This window comes from Triticum urartu, unplaced genomic scaffold (genome assembly GCF_003073215.2).
Source record: "Triticum urartu cultivar G1812 unplaced genomic scaffold, Tu2.1 TuUngrouped_contig_3802, whole genome shotgun sequence".
Taxonomy (NCBI): domain Eukaryota; kingdom Viridiplantae; phylum Streptophyta; class Magnoliopsida; order Poales; family Poaceae; genus Triticum; species Triticum urartu.
In genome coordinates this window covers 1-16643 of record NW_024114354.1, presented here as the reverse complement: position 1 = coordinate 16643, position 16643 = coordinate 1, and the positions used below count along the sequence as shown (strand labels likewise).

At 45.8% G+C, this 16643-nt stretch overlaps 1 protein-coding gene across 5 annotated transcripts; it reads left to right on the top strand.

The window, feature by feature from the left end:
- Positions 1–9140: 9140 nt before the first annotated feature.
- On the top strand, positions 9141–16642 carry LOC125527412 (endo-1,3;1,4-beta-D-glucanase-like). 5 transcript variants are annotated; one of them, XR_007292090.1, is made up of 10 exons: positions 9142–9441; positions 9530–9551; positions 10093–10219; positions 10625–10715; positions 10803–10892; positions 10989–11092; positions 11820–13676; positions 13767–13932; positions 14162–15244; positions 16277–16642. XR_007292090.1 is itself a non-coding variant. In XM_048691921.1 (7 exons), the coding sequence occupies exons 1-7, from the start codon at positions 9291–9293 to the stop codon at positions 11958–11960; spliced, it is 726 nt and encodes a 241-aa protein (XP_048547878.1). In that variant the 5' UTR covers positions 9141–9290; the 3' UTR covers positions 11961–11973. The 5 variants fall into 5 exon arrangements, 2 of the variants coding, with proteins under 2 accessions (XP_048547878.1, XP_048547876.1); XR_007292089.1 differs by having other exon boundaries at positions 11820–13932; positions 14591–15244; XR_007292088.1 differs by having other exon boundaries at positions 11820–13932.
- Position 16643: the final 1 nt, after the last annotated feature.

Genomic DNA, 16643 nt, shown 5'->3' with positions numbered 1-16643 from the left:
AAAGTACAGTAGAATGTGCATAAATTGGAGACACATTATTGTTTGAGAACTGGAGCTCAAAATCTCCCATCCTGTTATAATATATCTTATGGACCTACAGATTGCTCACTTTGTCAAGATCTTCCCTGGGGTTTCTCATGGATGGACCGTGAGATACAAAAGCGAAGACGCAGCTGCTGTGAAGAGCGCCGAGGAAGCCCTGGCGGACATGGTTGACTGGTTTAACAAGAACCTCAAGTAAACCTAATGAATTAGCGGCCATCCTTTTGTAATAAGCCAGTGTCACTCTTCAGGAGTCATCACGCGAGCACCCACGGTTTATGTTATGGTCTTAGCTATATAGCCTATAGGGCATGCATCTTTGTCTGCCGCAGGTCTGCTGGTATGTGTGTGATTGCTCGTATCGGGGTCTGCTTGTGCTGAACATTGAACTACTGCACTCAAATAAAATGTGGTATTTGCAGTTTGTGAGCTGGCACCTCCCTGGTTACTTTCCTTTTTGTTTGGTGTTGGGGATGAAAGGACAGATCGTTACAACCCGGTTTATTCCTTATTCCAATATAATTTTAGAGAGATGCGGGCTGACGCCATGGGTCATCCGGCTGATCAGATCGGCTGGGTTGGCACCCGTTTGATCTGTCCCAGACATACTTAGGATGATCGCAAAACGGACCATGTTGTAGGCACCCATAGCAAGGCGCGCCATGTTGGGGTCATCATGTTGTTGGCACCCATTGCAAGGTGGGCCATGTTGCGGTCACCTTTAGCTTGTGTGACATTGCATTACGTGGGGAGTCCCAATATAGAAGCGACATTTTCTTGCCGACACGTGCCTGACATGCCAAATCAAGCCGTTGATGCATGGGATGTAAGTGCAGCCGTGCATTCGATTTAGCATCGTGCACATATCGGGTGCATTCGGTTTAGCATCGTGCACATATCGGGCGAGGGAGGATCGTTCGCACAGTAGTTTCGTGCAATATGGGTCATGTTGCGGTGACCCATTGCAACGTGGACGATGTTGCGAACCCACTGTCCCATCACCATCACCACAGCCTTCCTCACCACAACATCATCCATCTTGAGTTGTTGCCACCACGACATCATCTATGTTGCAGGTGATGATCACGAAATCCGGCGTCTATGGTCGCAGCTCCGCTGCCCGGGGCTCGTAGCACGACCTCTGGCAACAGGGACATGGTGATTTTGCAGCAGCGAGATCAAGGTCATGGGGACAATTTCTTCCTCACTTTTCACTGGGGTGCACATGGACGTTGTAACATCCATGACGGGATCAGGAGGTCAGAAAGTAAGGAGTAAATTGCAAAAAACCACCACATTTGGGGACGCTAAAACAGAAAGCCACCAGGTTTCGTAATTTTTTCAAAAAACCACCACGTTTGCGCTGACAGTTTTCAAAAAACGCTGATCGCACGGTTTGGCGCGTCTGAGTGGAAAACTGACCGGTTGGGCCCGCTGTCAGGCGCCACGTGGCCAGGGGGAGACGGCGCCCGTGACGCGCGCCGTTAGACGGCGCCCGTGACCTAACGAGCGGCCCGACCCATCCATCCATTTCCCCCACATCCCATCTAGTCGTCCTAGGTCACTTCCCGCATGGCGACCGGTGGTGGCGGCGGCGTTGACGACGGCGGCGGTGTTGACGAAGGAGGCGCATCCGGTGACCGTAGGGACGACCGCGACCTCGCCATCGCCGATGCTGGTGGCCGCCCCGTCCTTCCTGGCTCTCCGACGGCGCTCCCTGGTACGTTTGGCGCCTCTCGATCCGCCGGCGTCGGCGGAGATGAGCGCGTCGGAGACGAGCGCAACATCTTCAACTCCGACGATGTGGAGGCACGTGCGGCCGCCAAACTGGCCCAGGTCTGGAAGGCCAATCCAGGGCGGAGCCACCACTTCACATCCGGCCTCGGCGGCGTGGAGTGAGTGTTTCCAAAATTCTCTTTTTGATTATGCCTGTGTAGTTGAACAATTTGAGTGATTATGCTACTGTAGTTGCACAGTTTGAGTGATTTTGCTAGTGTAGCTAGACTCTTTCCTCTGTATGAATCTCAATTTAGGAATTAGGGTTCATCTTAGCTGAATTAAGTTTTATCTTACTTTGAGTGAATGTACTGTTAAGTGAATATGAGCTGTTAAGTGAATATGAGCTTATTTGTGGATAACTGAATTTAGTTTTATCTTAGCTCAGTTGTGTTTACATAGCTCAATTGTAACTGAATTGTGGATAACTGAATTTACTGAATTTCACTGTTAACTTAGTTTTAATTTAGTTTTAACTTAGCTCAGTTTTAACTTAAAGCAGATTTTGACTGTTAACTGAATACGAGCTTAATTGTGGTTAACTGAATTGACTGTTAACTGAATTTACTGTTATCTGAATTGACTGTTATCTGAATTTACTGTTAACTGAATTTACTGTTAACTGAATTTTCTCTTCACTTTGTTGTTTCTCTGAATGTAATCTTGACTGTTATCTGAATCTGTTGTTCAGTTAATGGTGTTAACTGAATGTAATGCTAACTGAACTTGCAGTTTGGATGATGATGAACCATGGGATATGAGGTTTCATTTCCAAGGCTGTGACAATATGGAAAGGACCTTATGTGAATCAGATATCACATATATCAACATGTTAGCTATTATTGGGATAGAGGGGTATGATCAAAAGGATTCAATGTACTATGTGAAGCAAGAGGGTGTAGGAATGGCAGGCATGCAGCTAATCAGATCTGAGGAAGATGTAGAAGAAATGTTGGAATTGTATGAGGAGAAGAGGTGTGTTACTATCACAGTAATGAAAGGAAGAGAGTCAGAGATGGCAAAGTTGCAGATCAACATTGGAGATGGATGTGAAAAGCAGATTCCAATATCTGAGACTGGTTCTCCAAAGGTGTACAATATAGATGATGCAGGTGTGCTCTACCAAAGTCAGACCAGTGGACATGAAGCAGATATATGTGCTCCAGTTGTTAGTGTTCACACAGAGGACTCCTATGGACAATATCTCTTCACTCAGGAGAGTTGCAATGTTAAAAGGGGGAGGGACATAGCTGGTGTGAAAGAGTTAGATGATTTTCTTAAAGAGTTTGCAGATGACAGTCCAGTAGTACAAGGAGAAGAAAGAATGGAAGAGGATGAGTTGATGGTGACAGAGGAGATTGATGTGGATAGCTCTGAAGAGGAGGAAGAGGAGCAGAGTGATGATGCAGATTTGCACTAGAAATTAAAAGATCTCAAGAGGAAGAGGGTATATGAAGGTGATTCAGAGCCAGAAGATCTGTTTTGTGAGGCTGGGGAGGAGGATGAAGTAGAGGGGTTTGTTGATGCACCACTAGTGGAGAAATTACCTGTTAGAAGAGGTCGAACAAGTAGATCACACTGCAGTTCCCATGCCAAACTTGAGGCAGACTACATTCCCTTATCTGATGAAGATATAGATGATGAACTTCAAAATGATTCTGATGAAGAAGTAGTGTTGTATTGTTCCTCATCTGGGAGAAAGTACAGGGAAAAAAAGAAGAAAGGCAGGATATGGTATGATGAAAATAGGCTTATGCCACAGGAACAAATTTGCTGGCACATGTGTTTTGTTGATGTTTACCAGTTCAGAAGAGCATTGGTTAACTTGCATGTGACACAGAGAAGGAACTTCCATTACCACAGAAACAACAAAGATAGGATCGTTGTTGATTGTGTGGAGAAAGGTTGCCCCTTTCTCATGAGTGCATCTGTAGTTGGGCAAGAAAAAACATTCTGTATTAGGAAGCTGCAATTAGAGCATACATGTGCTCCAAGTGGTGAGAACTGCAAGGTTCCTGCTAGGTTTGTGGCCAAAGCAGTTGAAGAATGCTTCAGGACAGATCCTAAAGCAGGAATTCAGACACTCATAGACAAGACAAAGGAGACGTATGGTGTGGAGGTTGGTAAGATGATGGCATACAGGGCAAGGCAGCAAGCTCTCAGTGTTGTTCAGGGTGATCAGGAAGCCCAGTACACTAGGATTAGAGATTATCTTCAAGCTGTTTTGGACACAAACCTTGGTAGCAGATGCATTGTAACAACTAGAGTTGTTAGAGAGCATCCCAGCAAAAATCCCAGATTTCATAGACTCTTCATTTGTCTTGCAGCCCAAAGGGAGGGTTTTCTTAAAGGATGTAGACCATTCATAGGTATGTCTTTCTCTACAGAAATTTTACACTCACATATACATTGTTGCATCTCTTATGAAGTACTTGTTTCAGGTCTAGATGGGTGTTTTGTGAAACTAAACACAGGGCAACAAATCTTAGCTGCAACTGGCAGAGATGGAAACAATAATATATACCCTCTGGCCTTTGGAGTTGTAGAGAAGGAGGATACACCAACTTGGTGTTGGTTTTTAACACAACTGAAGATAGTTCTTGGTGGAGAATCAGGACAATTTGGAAAGTACACAATAATTTCAGACAGGCAGAAGGTATGTAATGTTGATATCTGTTTCTTTAGTTTCCTTAGTAGTGTATTGCATAACATAGATGTAGTGTATTGCACAACATAGATGTACCAATCTAAATTAGGTGTATCATACATGTAACCAGGGTCTGCTAAATGCCATTGACCAAGTATTTCCCAATTGTCCTCAAAGATATTGTTTAAGGCATATATATGCAAATTTCCAAAGTGCTGGATTTAGAGGAGAAGAACTTAAGCAATATATGGATGCAGCAGCTTATTCATACACAAAGTATGGGTTTGATGAGGCAATGGAAGAAATAAGAAAGGAAAGTGAGGATGCTTGGGTCTGGCTTAAGAAAATACCTGTAGAAACATGGGCTAGATATGCTATGGATACCACTTGTAAAACTGACTTAGTACTCAACAACATAAGTGAGGTTTTCAATAGGATGATCTTGGATATTAGGGGCAAACCCATTAAAACTATGGTTGAAGGGTCTAGGTCCAAATTAATGGTGAAGTTCAATGAAAAAAGAACTGGAGGGGAATCAGCCAGATGGACAATTACCCCAACATATATGGAGATGCTAGAGGAGTCAAAGGAATGGGCTAGGAATTGCAGAGCGTTGATGGCAGGGCCTGATCTATATCAAGTGAATAGTGGTGAGAAATCATATGCTGTGAACTTGAAGGAGTGGACATGTGGTTGCAGAAAATGGGACATGAGAGATGTACCATGTAACCATGCTGTATGTGCAATCTATAAGTCAAAACAACAACCCGAAGATTTTGTCCATGAGTTCTTTAAGAAGCCTATGTACCTAGAAGCTTACAAGCCAATGATATACCCAGTTCCTGGACCTGACCTATGGACAAGAACAGACACTAGAGACATAGATCCCCCTGTGTTCCATAAGAAAAAGGGTAGAAACCAAACTCAAAGAAGGAAGGGCCAATTTGAAGTGCCAAAACCCAAGGATACTTCAAGAGTTGAAACCATCACATGCAGCAACTGTGGGAAGCAAGGGCATAGATACACAAACTGTGGTGATCAATTGAAGCCATCCATTGCTGCTAGGAAGAACAATCACAAGGTATTACAATGCAAATCCTTGACATGTTTTCTTTGCAATGTTTAGTTTTGTACTATAAAAGTAATGCAAATACTTTACATGTGTAGGAAACAAGAACTGCCCCTCCATCAACACCTAATGCTGCAGCTAGTGGTACCAGAAAAGCAGCAGCATCATCATCTGGTGCAAGAGCTACTGGTGCAGCTAGTGGTACCAGAAAAGCAGCATCATCATCATCTGGTGCAAGAGCTACAGCTGCAGTCTCTGAAGCTTCTGGTGCAAGAGCTGCTGCTGCTTCTGCTGGAAGAACTGTTGCTTCCTCATCTGCTCCAAGAAGAGGTGCTTCCTCATCTGCTCCAAGAAGAGGTGCTACTTCTTCATTTGCTCCTCCAAGGCCTGCTGCTGCTAGTGCTTCTGGTTCTACAAGGGTCAGGAAGAAGCCAAGCAAGTTCAAAGACTATTTCTATGCTAGTGGCAATTAGTCAGACCATTAGTTCAGAGACTAATTCTGTATTTTGGGCAAAACTGCTGTGATGTTGGCAAAACTGCTGTGATGTTGGCAAAACTTGCTGTATTTTGTACTTGCTGTGGTAGCAAGATAACTTGCTGTGATGTTGGCAAGCTATGGTAAATTGATATGATGAACTTGCTGTGATAACTTGATATGTTGGCAAGTTAATTTTAGTGTCTACATGGGTTATGATAACTTGCTGTTTGTCAACTTCTAGCCTATGGTTAGCCCATAAAGTTGTTGGTTCATCTTGTCGACGGTTGTCGATAGGCTAGGTTAGCCCATAAATTTGTTGGTTCATCTTGTCGACGGTTGTCGATAGGCTAGGTTAGTAACCTACCTATCTAGCCTAACCGTAGCCTCTCGACAACCGTCGACGAAAGGAACCTACCTCTCTAGCCTAACCGTAGCCTCTCGACAACCGTCGACGAAAGGAACCTACCTCTCTAGCCTAACCGTAGCCTCTCGACAACCGTCGATGAAAGGAACCTACCTCTCTAGCCTAACTGTAGCCTCTCGACAACCGTCGACGAAAGGAACCTAACTATCTAGCCTAACCGTAGCCTCTCGACAACCGTCGGCGAAAGGAATCTACCTCTCTAGCCTAACCGTAGCCTCTCGACAACCGTCGACGAAAGGAACCTACCTATCGAGCCTAACTGTAGCCTCTCGACAACCGTCGACGAAAGGAACCTAACTATCTAGCCTAACCGTAGCCTCTTGACAACCGTCGGCGAAAGGAACCTACCTCTCTAGCCTAACCGTAGCCTCTCGACAACCGTCGACGAAAGGAACCTACCTATCTAGCCTCCGTAGCCTCTCGACAACCGTCGACGAAAGGAACCTACCTCTCTAGCCTAACAATAGTATTACAAACTTTTGCTCCTCTATCAATATGAGAAACCTAGAACACAGTTCATATGATCAACATAAATCCATATGCTCACATCCAACAAACATCTTAGTGTTCAAATATGACATAATAATCCATTACAACTAAACATCACATGACTAAGGTTCAGAAACAGCATAGTTCAACCTTGTTGGCCTCATACATTGTGCCAACAGAAACATTTTAGGATACTTAGTTCAACAGATTAGGATACTTAGTTCAACAGAAACAACATAATTTGCCAACAAGTTCACAACAGATTTGCCTCACAGGAACAACATAATAATCAACTTAATAATCACTCATCACAGAGTTCTTTGATTTTCCTCAACTTAACCTTGTGTGCCTCCCCATCCTTCAGCAAATCAGCTATGATATACTCTAATTTTTTCTTCTCCTTCTTCATCTGTTCAATCTGTTGAAGACCTTCATCTGCTACATGTTTCTTCCAATTGCTAACAAGTTCATCATTGCTCTGCTTAATGACTTGTAGTGATGTCCTCAGCTCAATATTGTCTTTCTCAAGCTTAGCCTTCTCTTCCTGGGCTTGAAGTACATCATTCTCTACATCACCATCCTGCATAATCTTCTGATAGTTCTCCCTCATCACATTCTTGTGAATTGTTGAAAAAAATTGCTTGTTTCTTTGATGTGGTTGTGGTGCTTCTCTTGGATTATCTTCTTCTCTTCTCCAAGCTTGACTATGAGCTTTTCTTTAGCATCATTCTCTTTGCTACTCTGCTCATACATGTCCCAAAGTTTGTGTAGTGCATTTTTCATGGGTTCTGGCCATTCTGGGTCAATCCATTGAACCAGACCACAATTGTCACCTTCCTATAATAATTCAGACAAAACAAAAGTTAACAGCAGCACCACAGATTCAGATAAGTCAGTTAACACCTATATTCAGTTAACAGCTACATATATTCAGTTAACAACTACATATATTCAGTTAACAGCTACATATATTCAGTTAACTTAGCTCATTTAACAGCATACACATTCAGATAAGCATTGACACATTGTTTCCTCAAAACACCTGATAAAACAACATCTTCACAAAACTATATACAGAACTATATTCAGTTAACAGGCAAAAATACATATATTCAGTTCACTGAGCACCAAACAAGGATCTGTATAATATATGACTACCAAAGAGGACCTGCAACTAACCTGATTAGCGCATCCATAAAACCTACGGCCAGTGTTGATTCCTTGAAACACAACAGCCCTATGAACAGGAAGGTTGTGACAGCACATCGGTCCTCCGGCAACAATACCGCACCACTCCGGGTCAACAATGGTCTGTGGGATCTACATTAGTGCAACAGTGCTCAATATCCCAACTCAAATTCGTGAAAACTAAGCTCAAATCGAAGAAAACCCTAACCCTAAGTCAAAGAGAAATGATACTCACATAGGTCTCCTCCTCGTGCGAGTTGAAGAGGGGGGACACAGAATCTTCGCTACTAGTTTCGCCGTCCTTCTAGGACACCATCGCTGCGGCGGTCGGCGGCGGCAAATGGACGGCGGAGGCGGCGGCGGAGGCAGGCAGAGGGGAATGGACGAACGGGTCGGGCTGGGTCGGGCCGGCTCGTTAAGACAGGTGCGGCGCCGTCTAACGGCGCGCGTCACGGGCGCCGTCTCCCCCTGGCCACGTGGCGCCTGACAGCGGGCCCAACCGGTCAGTTTTTCACTCAGACGCGCCAAACCGTTCAATCAGCGGTTTTTTTTTTGAAAACTGTCAGCGCAAACGTGGTGGTTTTTTGAAAAAATTACGAAACCTGGTGGCTTTCTGTTTTAGCGTCTCCAAATGTGGTGATTTTTTGCAATTTACTCGAAAGTAAGGGATCCATGGCCGGCTCAAAGAAGGTAGGAGAAGAGGACCCCTGGTAGGAGAAATGGGATCGGGGGAACATGTGGTTGTGCTCGCTTCGGTTGGCGATAAGGTGAAACGGATAGGGGTGTGCGGGGTCCAGGGGGCACGTGGCAACATAGGAGGAAGCCGGCGCGTGAGATGTTTTCCGTCGGTTGTTCCCAGCCGTTTCCCATTTCTCTATGGCTGGCGCCGGCGGCACTGCCCTCGCCGGTCGCTACCGCCACATGAAGCAAAGCTACAGACGAAATCAGTATTGGGTCAGCAGTGAGGTCACCCGTCACCACCTGCCTGGAGCAAACAAATGAAAGGCCCACCCGTAAAAAAACAAAAAACAAAACAAAGGAAAGGCCCAACCAAAAAAGCCTCCAACCTCTCCACGAACAGATTCGAAACATAAACACCCCGCAGTCACCTCCGTCGGCTCTCGGCTGGCCTGGTTCCCAACCCCAACCACCAGGCACCAGCAGCAGCCTCGGCAGGATGGCTAGCCCGCAGTGCTGCGCGGACCCGCCGACGCTCGACCCCGCCGGCGGGGAGGGCAGGGTCGTCGACAGCTTCGGCGGGATCACGGCGTACGTCGCCGGCGCCCGAGAGTCCAAGGCCGCTGTCATCCTCGTCTCCGATATCTTCGGTAAACCCCGTCCTTGACAGGAACCCTTGTCTTCTCATAACCCGAATTCTCTTATGTCATAACAGCGCTTCGCGTCTTCCCCTTGCAGGGTTTGAAGCACCGAATCTGAGGTACACACTTTTGTGCTCTCTGACATTACGACCTCTGTTTTGCACCTACTCCCTCCTCCGTTTCTAAATATAAGTCTTTGTAGAAATTCCTCTGTGAACTACGTACATACGGAGCGAAATGAGTGAATCTACACTCTAAAATGCATCTATATACATCCGTATGTGATCCGTAGTGAAATCTCTACAAAGACTTATGTTTAGGAACGGGGGCAGTAAATCTTTTGGTTTAGCAACGACATGTCTGTAGGCTCTGTTCATCACGCCGTAATAGTGAGTTGTGATGGTATTGCTTTCCCGCTGCCGTTTTTGTGTCATGCATATTGTTCAGAACTTGGCAATTTTAGTCCTCGGAGGCCTTCGTCTAATAAGGAGTAATTCTTGGTGAGATTTTATGGCTGAGATTTTGGCCTGGCTATTAAACCTTGAAGAGCTCTTAGTGGACTTTTTGTTTTATGATGAACTATGACCTCTACTTTAGTTTGTCACAACCAACAAGTGTTAGCTATGATGGAGTTCTGATGTAGTTTCTTTCCCCATGAAGGAAGATAACCGATAAAGTTGCTTCGTCTGGATATTTTGTTGTGGTGCCAGATTTCTTACATGGGGATCCATATGTACCTGAAAACGCTGACAGGCCGATACAAGTGTGGTTAAAAGAACATGCTCCGGTTTGTTGTCTCCTGATTCCCGCAAACCTTGTTCCTTTTATTTTCTTGTAAATGTTCAGGTCACCTTTGCTTTAGTTTATGTTTATTAAGGTATATGTTCCAAAAGCTTTCCAGTTTCCATCGCATGAGGTTGCTGGCCTTGGTACTTTGATTCACACACTGTTAACTAAGTAACCAAGGGTGAGAAGTGATGGTAAAACCAATATCCAAACCTAACAACATGTATATGAAAGCATGCTATGAATTTGTAAGAATATATGTAGGCCCCTGTGTAGCTGTTGCCTGAGGGTGAAGACACACTTATTTTTTTTAAATGGAGTTGATTTGCCTGTTTCTGAAGTTAGTTCTCTGGCAAGTATTTCCGGACAGAGGGAGTATAAACGAATGAATTGTTCCTTTATACAGGGAAAAGCATTTGAAGAGGCAAAACCTGTTATTGCTGCTCTAAAAGAACAAGGAGTATCTACTGTTGGGGCTGCAGGTTATTGTTGGGGTGGTAAGCACAGTTTTGTTTTATTACATCTGAACCCAAATTATAAGGTTTAACCTGCTAAGCATTATGCTTCTTTTCCTTACATATCAGCAAAGGGAGTTGCAGAGTTAGCGAAAGCTAATGAGATACAGGCAGCTGTTATGTCACACCCTTCTTTTGTTACTGTTGACGATATCGAAGGTAAGATATCTTCCTCGAGAATTCAAGATACATACTTAACATTGTTCCATTTGAAAGGCTTCAGATTCTTACTCTATGACATGTGCTATATTTCAGAGGTGAAATGCCCCATCGCTATACTTGGAGCTGAAACTGACAAAACATCCCCACCAGAATTGGTCAAGCAGTTCGAGCAGGTTCTATCCTCTTCTAACTCTGGGGTAAGTTCTCATTTCGGGCAACCAGTTCTTCAAATCAACTATGATGTTATCTAGGTATGGAATATGTGATATAACTAAGTTGTCAAATTTGAAAATGGCTCAGTGCCAAGCTGTATCTGATTAGTATACTGTTTGACTGTTCCAGCATAATGTGTTGCTACTTCCTCCCATTCTAATTAGCTTTTGACATCAGAGGAGCGGACAATCATCTTTTCTTTTAAATAAGGGCCAACTAGCTTTATGCAATATTTTACTCCCTCCGTTCCAAATTACTCGTCGTGGTTTTAGTTCAAATTTGTACTAAAACCACGACGAGTAGTTTGGAACGGAAGGAGTACTTTATGAGTCACTGGACTTACCAGCATTTTATAGTACTAGTTATTATCCATGTGAATGACTAGTTTCTTCGAAGTAAGAAGGTATTATCTTTATATTCACCCGAAAGTGTAGTATCATGAAGAATTAGGAAATACTCCCTCCGTTCCGAATTACTTGTCGCAGGTATGGATGTATCTAGATGTATTTTAGTTCTAGATACATTCATTTCTGCGACGAGTAATTTGGAACGGAGGGAGTACATGTTACAGATTGAGAAAAAGCAACCAGAAAGTACAGTAGAAAGTAGGTAAATTGGAGACACACATTATCGGTACGATATTGTTGCAGAACTGGAGCTCAAAATCTTTCATCCGTCCTCATCCTGATATGGTCTTTTATGAACCTACAGATTGCTCACTTTGTCAAGATTTTCCCTGGGGTTTCTCATGGATGGACTGTGAGATACAAAAGTGAAGACGCAGGTGCTGTGAAGAGTGCTGAGGAAGCCCTGTCAGACATGATCGACTGGTTTAACAAGAACCTAAAGTGAACCTGAATTAGCGGTCCTTTTTTCTTAATAGGCCAGTGTCACTCTTCACCAGTCATCACGCAATCATCCAGGGTTTATGTTATGGTCTGCATCGTCGGTCGTCTGCAGGTGTCTGTCCTGTGCAGTATGTACTGTGTGCTTGCTCATATCAGTCTCTGCTTGTGCTGAACACATTACTATAATACTATAGCACTGAAATAAAATGCGATATTTGTAGTTTTGAGAGTTGGACCACTTGTCTCGTTGTCTTTATGTAACTTGTGTGGTGATTGTTGTTGGCTCTGCCCACTCCAAAGCTGTGGGCCGCTGCCCACTGCCATCATCTCCAACACCTCCGGTAAGACGACTGGTCGAGTTAACTGGCCAATCTCCAACACCTGCAGCGTTCCAGACTCTAGTGCCTATAAAGTATGTATACCGAGAACCATTTTATCTTTGCAGCGTTCGATGTGCCGAAACTGAGATACACTGTGAATTTATCTTCTCGTGAGAGTTACCATTCTGAAATGGTTGCATTTGCATGTTATTTCCTTTGCATCTCCTTCAACATGGAGCAGTTACTTAATTTTGTCAATGGTGTAGCAATAGCTTAACACTGATAAAGCCGACGAGTCTGCATGTAGAAACGGTGACCATCCTGACAGCCATACAGCCACGTAGTAGATGGTGTTGATGAAACATATTTCTTATGAGAAGGAAAGGGAGCTGGAATTACAGAATGGTAATCTGTGTTTGTAGTCTGTTTGTAGTTTTCAGTTCAGATTTGGCTCCCCTTGTCTGCTTCAAACCTTCATATTTGTTTAACATAATAGGACATTTGCATTTGCTTGCATACATATCAGCAAAAGAATGGAATGCATAAGTAAATTTTCAACATGATGAAGAAATGCTGAGCTCATTAATCTCAATGCTGGAAAATTAGATCGGCAATGGTCTAGAACTGTGCTTCTATGCTCTTTTCTCTTTATGGAAGTTTATTTATCTTAAGCTAGCGCTATCCTCATGGGATTGCCAGTAATGCTAAATGTCTATCTGATGGAGGAAGATAGCGGACAAGGTTGCTTTGTCTGGTTACTTTGATATATAGTGCTAGATTCCCTGCATGGGGATTCATACCAGCTCAACAGTCCTAACAATCCTGGAATGTGGGTACAGGCACATAGTTCATTTTTTGTTTCTTGAGATTATCCTTTTTTATTTAAGTTTCCTGGGTAACTTTTTTCTGTTTTTTCTGAAGTTTTTTGTGGAAATCTATACAGCTTTCATGTCACAGTCTTCCTAGCCTAACTAAGTACTCTGTTTCAAACATTGACATCAGTCAACTCTATAGAAATCATTGAAAAAACTTCTGATCCAGACCTGAAAAATGGCATAATGAGCATTTTTTTTACAATAACTGCATGAGATGACATTCTAATCTTTCGGTAGTTCAATATTTCTGTTCAGTACCTGACAATATTAGTAATAACGCTATGTACCTTAGGAGCTTCTACACTTGGCATTTCAGATACGTAAGCAACTGCTATTGTGCACCTGAAAGTTAGTTTGTTTTTTAAAGGAAGAAGGTACATATACTCTTTAACTTGTACTCGTATTTACCAATTCTCTTTGTCTGATAGCACGCCCTCGTTGACTACTCCATCACCCAGGTGTGCAAGGGGAGAAAAAGAGGTGCACAAGAGCAGCCTTGGTCTCTCGGACACTTAGCGAAATCTGGTCCGGGTCAAAACAGTTTTCCTTTTGATAATTATCTGTTGGTGTATGATCGACCACTTGATAAGCAGCAGCAATTTTTCCTTTTAACAGCAGGTGGATCTGAAGGCAAAACTAATTAAGCCCTGTTTTTCTGTTTATTTTTTTACTTGGGCATGAGGCAACCAAATAAGATCGGTAGATGACTGTTACGGTTGGTGAAGATGGCACTCAAATCTTACCTACCGTTCTACATCGTCAAGATTCCCTGCCCCTGCTGGTCAGTTCCTCCTGGTACCTGCATTTTCAAGATGTTCCTATAATTATCTGCTCTGCTCTGGGTATGGTTGATCTACTCATCTAATTAAGCTCGGCATGGATTGCCTGGCATATCATTTGTTGAAACATACTAGATGACCCGTTGCGTCGATGGCGCAAAGGGCACGTGCAAACCAAGCATTCAAACCATGCACATAAGAATATTTACACACCAAGTTAATTCATGTCAGTGGCGAACTAGTTGACGGTGGCCGCGACGCCGAGTCCGATGGCGGCGTGGCAAACTTGTTGCTTGCGACACACGAGAAGGATGAAGGATGCTCGAACTGCCCTGGTGCGAAGCTGCATCTGACCCGAATGCTGTCTGGTTGTTCCGGCATTACATCTTTCTATTTCCTTCCATCTTATATTATGGAACGGAGGGAGTACATAATTTGCCTTTTGATGTTAGAGCGGTCCAGTATACTATTATGGTTGTAATACATCAGACATTTTGCAATTAAGAGCCATCTAGCCTTCACGGCTTTTACTTTATGATCCCCTGGGCAACCTTAGCATTTTATAGTCACAAGCTAGTGTTATTATCCATCTTTGCATCTTGTTTCTTGAAAGTAAGAAGGTATTCTATCTAATATTCACTAGTGAAGACAACATGCCAGGGCCTTAACGTTGGGGAAGGAAAGAAACAGCCCCCGCGTCGTCCCCCCGGCGGGCGACTCGAGCGGCGGCGCGGCTTCCCTCCTCCTCTTCCCCTCCCCACCCTCCCCCGCCCTCGCCGCCGCCCGCAGCCGCTGGGGCAAAGCCCCTCGCGGTGGCTGGCGGCGGGGCCCCTTTCTCCGCCGCGCGGGGTTGGCCGGTGCGGGGCGGCTTGGTCTGGTGGTGGCGCCGGGCGTTCGTGGGGCTCGGTGGTGCGGCGGTGGTGGCTCCCGGCGGCGGCGTGCGAGCGGCGGCATGGTGGGCGACGGTGGCCGCGTGGCGGCTGCGTGCCCGTGGTGGCGGCGGTGGTTCGGATCTGGCCACGGGCTGCTGCGGGCGGATCTGGTGGATCCCTTCTCTACGTGCTCTGGCTCGGCCTCCCTCTCCTCTCGGTCGGGGTCGGAGGTGGGTGGAGCTGGTGGAGGTGGGGGCGTGCCGGCCGGATCTGACGCGACATTTTCGATAGACGGCGCGGGTTGGGGCAGCGGCCGGGCGTGGCTGTAGCTCCGGCCGTGGGCGGCGGCGCGAGGAGGTCCGGGGGTGGTGGCCTCCCGGTGGCGCGGCGGCTACACGGTGGCCGGCGGCTCTAGCCGCGGCGTCGGCTCGTCTGCAGTCAGGTCGTTTCGACCTTTGCTTCACCTCCTCGTTGTCCGGGCTCTGCTTGCATCGAAGGGCTGGCCCGCTCCCAGCTATCGACCATCGCTCGTCTCACGCCCGGTGCCGCGGGACCGAGCTCGTCTTGCGCCTGGCGGCAAGGTCGAGCTCGTCTCGCGCCCGGTGCCGCGGGACCGAGCTCGTCTTGCGCCCGGCGGCAAGATCGAGCTCGTCTCGCGCCCGGTGCTGCAGGACGGGCGATGGTGGCCTGTAGTGGCCGGCCTATTGGGTCTTGACGCTGGGGTCGCTCAGGGGTTTGAAAGGCCGGACCTTTCCGCTCATCTCTTTGGTTGAGTAGCGACGAGTCTCGGGTGAGGTGGTGTCTTGGTCTTGGATGCCGGGGCAGTGGCCTTGGTGGTGGTAGCGCGGTGCTCATGGGCAGAGCCCGTGGCTTGGTGCTGCCCGGCTGCCATGGCCGTGTGGGCGACGTGGTGGCCGGGGTGTGGCGTTCGGTGGCGGTGAGTGTTGGCCGGAGTGAAAACCTGTTCTATCCTCGGACGGACCGGCGATGGCGAAGCTCGTTCCCTTCTTGAAGGCGTCGTCGCGGCTCTCATTGCCCGTTGTGTTGCTCCAGGGGAAACTCTGACCCTCTGGTCGGGTGGCGGCGGCGTCGCTCCAGTGTCGTATCCTTTCTGAAGGCGCCGTCTTGGAGTTCACGGTTCGTCGTATGCGGCTTCATCTCTTCGTAGATAGGGGTGGTGGTGTTGCGCTCAGCGCCTATGTATCCTGTCTTGGGTGTGTGCGTGTGTGGTGGCGTGAGTTTGTACCGTTGTGTTGATGATCTTTGCTTTATGTATAAAGTGAGGCGAAAGCCTTTTTCGGTAATATTCACTAGTATTATAAGTATCATGATAAATAAAAGGAAAAAGGTGTAATAATCTCTGAATTTTTTCACAAAGTACAGTAGAATGTGCATAAATTGGAGACACATTATTGTTTGAGAACTGGAGCTCAAAATCTCCCATCCTGTTATAATATATCTTATGGACCTACAGATTGCTCACTTTGTCAAGATCTTCCCTGGGGTTTCTCATGGATGGACCGTGAGATACAAAAGCGAAGACGCAGCTGCTGTGAAGAGCGCCGAGGAAGCCCTGGCGGACATGGTTGACTGGTTTAACAAGAACCTCAAGTAAACCTAATGAATTAGCGGCCATCCTTTTGTAATAAGCCAGTGTCACTCTTCAGGAGTCATCACGCGAGCACCCACGGTTTATGTTATGGTCTTAGCTATATAGCCTATAGGGCATGCATCTTTGTCTGCCGCAGGTCTGCTGGTATGTGTGTGATTGCTCGTATCGGGGTCTGCTTGTGCTGAACATTGAACTACTGCACTCAAATAAAATGTGGTATTTGCAGTTT